The 7,172-nt window shown below is 41.2% G+C and overlaps 1 protein-coding gene across 1 annotated transcript in view; it reads left to right on the top strand.

The window, feature by feature from the left end:
• The first annotated feature begins 6,264 nt into the window (after nt 1–6,264).
• CLCN1 (chloride voltage-gated channel 1) overlaps nt 6,265–7,172 on the top strand; it is a 65,836-nt gene continuing 64,928 nt past the window's right edge. The window contains exon 1 of the mRNA XM_084283990.1: nt 6,265–6,406. Within this exon, the coding sequence (XP_084140116.1) occupies nt 6,356–6,406 (51 nt within the window). The 5' untranslated portion in view covers nt 6,265–6,355. The remainder of the gene's footprint in view (nt 6,407–7,172) is intronic.

The raw sequence follows: 7,172 nt of genomic DNA, 5'->3' as shown, positions 1-7,172 counted from the left end.
CTGTATAGAGTATTACTTTTGATGATTTTGTTTGCTATAGTACCTATATGCCACAACAGGCATAGCATTCAGACACTTCACCAACTTCTCAGGAGTCTATAAATTGCACTGTATAACTGAATCCCTGAAATCCTACAGCTTTATGGAAAGGGATCTCTTTTAATGAAAATATTCAAGGCAGCTCTTTACAGTCTAAGCATGTTGCTTATATTATTGGTCACTGCAGTCTGTTTCCCTTTCATTTAAAAGGGTAGAGTTTCACATTAATACCCTGATAAATGAGTTTTCAGCTATGATCATTTTAAAGCTGTTTGTTTAGCTAATATTGTTTGCAAAGTGTCATTTCAACTGGTCAGTCAGAAATGTGCTATAATCCAAAACTTTGTCTGGAAGTTTCCTATTCATTCTCTTCATACTGTAATTTGCCTCTTGCCTATATCCAGGTGCAGTTACTCCCATGTGATGTAATGGTGGGAGGTGGGCATTAACATTTTCTGCAGTAGCTTAAAATCTGATATACTGCGTTATGTATGGGCTACAATCTGTACACTTGAGTCCCTGTCTTCTCCATTCTGCAGCAGTAAGTTAGCATAGTTCCTGGAGTATTCTTTATGTGTGTGTTGTTTTTTTGTTTGTTTGTTTGTTTTTCTTGTTTTGTTTTTGTTGTGTGTTTTTTTTTTTTTATCTTTCTTTGAGGATAGAATTATGAATAGAAAGCACAAATAGATATGAAGGGAGGCGGGAAAATTAGGCATGTGCTTTTTTATTGTTCTGCACAGGAAAACAAAGGCTGTGTTTTCTCCAGCTAACAAAGGTGTAGCACTAATATGAATCTTGCACTTACCTTACACACAACACGTGATAAACAGAAGAAGAATCATACCTGCCAATTGTTGCCTTAGTCTGAAGATACCACTATAGGGCCCTGCAGCTGTACCTCCCCGGTGTAGAAACACTTCCTTCCTCAGTGCTCCCTCTTTGAAATGGTGCAATATTTTACAGATACGTAAATTGACAAAGCAGTCCACTCTGGAAGCTTAGATTTCTGTAGGATTGCATCAACATGCATTATCACTGCCACTTTCTTATATACTTTTTGTATACTTGTATTTTACTGCCTTGAGGTGTCAAAATAAAGAATTCTTGTTTGATTAATTAATCTGTGCAGTATCTTCCATTTGGAGAGCTGTACCTCTATGCAGAAATGGAACTTCTGTGTAAGGAGAATTTTGCATAATTTCATAAGATAATACCTCCCAGAGGTACTTCTGAACTCTCAGGCAGAATCCTGCTTCTTGCTAGCTGGATCCAGTATGGGCTACTTGTTACGTTTGGCAACAGCTGAACTAAGAACTTAATAAATCGATAAAGATACATGAGATAGAACCATCAATTATGAGGCTGATATTGTCATTCAGCACGTAGAATACTTAGACTGGGTAAGCCAGGGGCTTGGTGTTCCGGAAGGAAGAGTTGATGCCAGAAGGTTTCCAGAAAAAAAAAAAAAGGGGTGTGGGGGAGAGAGGAGAGAGAGAGTCTTGGAAAGAGGAAGGACCCAAAAAGGAGGTGAACATAAGAACTGGAGAAAAAATCCTGAAAGTGTTGGGGAAGATCCATGGGCTCAGAGCTGCATGGAAACTAGTGTGAAGGGATGCCCGGAGAGCTTGACCCATAGTGGCCAAAACTGGTAACTCCAAGTAGCTGTGCAGCACAGAGCTAACACAGCTTTCTGGCCCTCCTTTAGAAATAAACAGTGATCTCTTACTGCTGGGAGTTGAGACCTAGGTAATGCACCTGGGGGGAGCTAGTGTGTGTGTATGTAAAATAAGATTAAAGTCCCATTCTTGTTAGCTCAAAAAAAAAAAAAAAAAAACTATCCATACCCACTAAAGTTTGTTGTTTCACTCTCTCAGCTGTGACATCTAGAAGGCTAAGGTATCTTTTTATGAAAAGAGTATACTGTTTTTTCAATAGTACCTAATTCTGATACAGAAAATCCAGTAGGAATTCAGTGGAATTATTAACATCTATCTGTGCAGAAAATGTTTCTAGTAATACAAGAGATTAACTAAATATAATATTTGTATTTTTAGAGAAATAAATATAAGCTACTGGCATAGTTTAATGAATGACTAATATTTGGGTTAGCAAGAAAGTGTTGACTGGTTCATATTTTGGCTTAAAACCAAAAAAATAAGGTCAAAAGTTTTGTTCTGTTATGTGGGAAGGGGAGTAAAAACAGTGAATGAGATGTAGGTAAGGTATATATACAAATCTAAGTTACATGAAAATTTTGAAGTTACATTTTAATTTGTGGAACAATTCATTAAATTATTACAGTTATAATAATTCTAAAGTGTTTTTGTTTCCCTATTTGCCTTTATAAAAAGTGATAGATGCTCAAAGTATCTGACTTTGTAAAAAGTCATAGTTCTTTCCTTAAAAATTAGGATGTACAGAATGATATTGTAAGAAAACATGCTTTTCAAAACATCAAAAGATGTGGCTGAAAATACGTAAAACATCTTGTAAAATAAAATTTTCACCAAGCTGAGATTCCTAACATACACTGTACACGTTGCAGGGAGCAGTATGCTCATAACCCTGAAGAAAAAGCTAAGAATGTTTTTCACTACATTACATCACTAAATTACTAAGTTTAGGAGAAGGAAAAGCAAGTAAAGATAATATTGTTATGTAATAACAATATTCATTATGAAGTGATGATATTATCAGAGTATGTATACAGAAAATGGTTTCTTTTAAAGGAGAAGAATGAAAAAATCTCCAGAGAAGTTATAATCAAACTGTCACAGGAGTAGTCTTGGTGAGGCTGGGCTTCACTGGCAACAAGTAATAAGCCCTACATGGTGCTGTTTGGCCTACTGCTGCTGCTATTGCCAATTCTACTTGTAGAACTTTCTTGTAAAGCTCTAGGTTGTGGGTTGTTTTTTTTCATTCATCTGCATTTCGTACCTTGTTTATAGTTGCTGTTATGTATCACTTGAAGTCTCCAGACCACATTTTTGCATGAACTGTTAAGTAGAAACCTCCTGTGTAATTCAGTGCATCTTTTGAAGAGCTCAGTTACATTCAGACTTACATAATTTATGAAACATGACTGGAATTACTGTGTTTAGGCTATTGACTTTTTGTCACTACTGAAAATTCTGATCTTCAGAAGCAAGATAAGTGGAAATCAGCTTAGAAATCACCTTTCATTGATACAGTGCTTTAACAAAGGTAAATATTGTGCTGCATTGAGAAAATATATAGATTACGGTTTGTTATTTTCAGGTTAACAAATGTACACAAACTAGCCAGTCCCATCCCTGGCCTTAACTATTCCGTGAGTCTGCTATTTGCTGGCTAGTCCAGCTTAATACTTGTTTGCAAACAGATGCACTCAGACACTTTCACAGGCACTTCACACTCATGGGTCTCCTTGAACACCAACACAGCCCCTCTGCTCTCCTGGTACCCCTAACTGGACACAGGTCCTCCTACTCACTGACTAGTCCAATTTAAAGTTCACCACCAAGTTACATACACACACCCCCAAGCAGCCCACGTATGAGGAAGGTACTGATGCTCCCCCTCAGCAGCCAGCATCTGACACGTGGGCTGTGTCCCATGGTCCTTCTTATCAGTTACAAAGTCTAGGCTGGCTCTCTCCATAAGCTATCTATGTAGTTTCTTAATAGCCAATCAATTAAGTGACTAGACCCTTTTGGACAGTTTCATCATCTCCATTATCCCTTCTCTGTCAGGTTTGATAGTCTATGTAGTTTTGTTTGTGGCTTCACCTTCTTCACTAGAAAGATCTTCGACTGAATAACCTTAATGAACTAAGTGTTTTCACATTTGACATAGCCTTACAAAACCTATCTTTATTTGGTAGGAGAAATAGCTTGGAAAGTCATGGTGTTACCCTAAGTAACTGTGCTTTGTCTAGTTATATAGAATTCATAAATTTCCCTGAAAAACTTTACAGATAGCAGTGGAAAAAAACAGCAGGTGTCTGTGAAAAAAGCTGTGACCTGTTGCACTGGGCTTCCATGACAAGGTTTGGTTGTGGGGGTCTGCAGGAGTGGCCTCTAAGAAGAATCCAGAACCTGTCCCAGGTTAGATAAAAGCCAGTTGCAGCCAGCTCCAAAAGGGACCCACCACTGAGCAACACTAGTTGCACCCCTGGGAGAGCATATTTAAGAAAGGGAAAATAAAATGCAGTGTGACAGCAGCTGGGAGAGAGAGGAGTAAGAAAAAGCCCTGCAGACACCAAGGCCAGTGCAGCAGGAGGGCAGGAGGTGCACCAGGCACACGGCAGCGGTTCCCCTGTGGCCTGTGAAGAGGCCCCTGGTGGAGCAGGCTGTCCCCCTGCAGCCCATGGGTCCCACATGGAGCAGATCTCCACGCTGCAGCCCATGGAGGAGCCGCCGGTGGAGCAGGTGGATGTGGCCTGGAGGAGGCTGCGGCCCATGGAGAGCCCCCGCAGGAGCAGGCCCTGGGCCGGAGCTGCAGCCCATGGAGAGGAGCCCACGCAGGAGCAGAGAGTCTGGGGGGAGCTGCCGCCCACCCATGGGGGACCCGTGCTGGAGCAGTTCGCTCCTGGGGGATGGATCCTGTGGTACAGAGCCGTGTGGGAGCAGTGCTTGGAGAGCTACTGCCTGTGGGCAGCCCCCGCAGGCTCAGTTCAGGAAGAATGGCATCCCGTGGGAGGGACCCCATGTGGAGCAGGGGGCAGAAAGTGACCGTGAGAGAGTGGCAGACATGAAGTGCTGGGGACTGACAGCATCCCCCATTCCCTGTTCCCTTGTGCTGCTCGGGGGGAAGATGAAAAAGTGGGTGGCTGGGGAGAAGGTGGTTTTAGTTTTCTTTTAATTTCTCACCGCTCTAGTCTGCTAGTAATAGGCAGTAAACTGTATTACTCTCCCTATGCTGAGTTTGTTTTGCTTGTGACAGTAATTGGTGAGTGATCTCTCTGTCCTATCTCACATCTTGAGCCCTTTTTCATTTTCTCCCCTTCTTTCTCTGAGGAGGAGGATTGAGAGGCAATGTGGTAGAGTTTAGCTAGCCATCAGTGTGAAAGCACCGCACCTGTCCCATTCCCTACAGAGCTCTGGGCTTGCTGCTGCCTCAGGTTATGGGAGACACTAGATTCTACCTTATTAGTTCCTCCCTCCATTATTATTTTTCCTTTGTGGGGTGGGGGGTGTAAAGGCACAGTAAACACAGCAAACACAGAAAGGAGGACCTCCCTTTTTAACACCCCTGCTGATGTTCTTGCATTCTCAGTATCCTATCAACCCTTCCAGACTGTGCTGAGTAGCTTTGGACTGATTTTGAATATAATGAATTGTGTTTCGTCAGCATAATTTTTTGGTTGTCTTTATATTCTAAAGCCATTTCTAGTCAGAGATTAAGAGGAAAATCCACTAAGAGAAGAAAAATATGAACTCTTTTAAAGGTAGTTCTCTGAAATTAGATGACATATTTAGATGTTAGAATGTGCATTCTTTTTGTCTATCCATCTATCACTAAGTGTTTCAAAACTTGAAATTCACTTCAGAGGATGATGGGAAAAATTTTTTAAAAGGAAGAAAAATGGAGAGGAGAACTTTCAGTAGTTGAAATGATACTGAGTGCTGGTTATATCAGTGAATGAATATTCATGAAGGGATGTTCAAACAGTAGGAGGAACATGGTTTATCTGTGGTGAGGTATCATGGCCAGGAAACCAGCAATAATGTGTATGCTTGAAGGTAAACTATGTTAAATGTAAGGACAGTATGTAATTTATGTAAGGAATAGTCTTCCAAATAATGCTGAGAGAACTTGCCCTTTTAGATGCTTAACACTTCACAAAGTTGCTTCTAAAGGAAATCACAGGAATAATTCTGATCAAGTTGCAGGAAGGTTCTCTTGTCTAATTTTGGTCATTTTTTATTTCCATTCTCTTCTTCTCAAGTCTGTGTCATCAGCCCCCATTCTTTGAATGGTCCCACTGTTGACCCCTTCTAAATGTAGTGAAGAGTGATACTGCCTGAGAAAGGAGAGGGAAACCTTACCTCCTGTTAATTTACTAAGCTGTCCCAGTGCCAGGGCAGCAGAGATATTAAAGCAGGGAAATGCCTGCCATTTCCAAGCACAGATTGAACAGGAGGGGGCAGGGAGTCTCTGGTTACACTCTCCCTCTCCGTCTTTTCCCTCACCAGTAACCTTCTCTCTCAGGGTGCTCTGTGGGATTTTAGCTGAAGCCTTGTGTCTGCTTCGCTCCATGATTTTGCAGTGGAGATCAGAAGGGAAGACATTGCCCTGAACAACCCCTGCTCCACAAAAGGTTGTCTCTGGGGACATGACTAGGGATGCCTCTCCAACAAAAGCATTCCGATACCAACAAACTCTGGTGAGTACAATACCTGCAGAAGGACAGAATATTTCCTACATAATAGCTGTTCCCTTCTCTGCTAAAGGGGCTAAATGCTTTCTTTGCTTACAAATATCCTTCCCTGCTTGTATTAGGTAAAATTTGTGAAAGTTCTGCATGAGCACATGCCCCAGAAGTGCCAAGAGAAAACAGGAATATATTCTCTTTTTCTCATTATGAAATTAGGAATAGCTTCTAATCCCCATGGGTGAAAAATGTACATCATTGAATTCACCAGATGAGGAAAAATGTGCTGGAGAGACTCAGGGCTGAGTCCATGGGGATACCTGATTTGCAGAGCTTCATAGAAATGCATCTGTTCATTGCAAATTGGTTTCCTTTTTTTCAGAGAACCACTGAAACCTTTCATTGTCCTCTGTTATGGCTCTCAGAAGAGGTGGTTAGAATTCTGCCATGCTAAGTGTTAATGCATGCTGTGAGAGCAAAGACCATATTGCTCTCATTTGCATCTTTTAGGCACATCCCAGTGGGGTCTTGCACTGCTTTGCTTTATGGATATTTAGATGGAGATTGTTGCTCCTTTTCCTGGTTTAAGTACCTGCCAACTGTGGTACTAAGAATTACTGCATCCCCTCATGTCTTCTCGGACTTTTCTGGACAAGTTGAGGAAGCAGTTTGTACAGCATCTAAGAAACCACATCCTCTATTCAAGGAAGTGGTGTTTGAAATGAAAATTAGCATCAAACAGTACAAATCATCTCATGAACAGCATGAGTGGAAATCC

Source organism: Netta rufina (genome assembly GCF_964035555.1).
Source record: "Netta rufina genome assembly, chromosome: 1".
NCBI lineage: Eukaryota > Metazoa > Chordata > Aves > Anseriformes > Anatidae > Netta > Netta rufina.
Note: the sequence above shows the minus strand (reverse complement) of the source record. Positions and strands in the feature narration are given on the sequence as shown.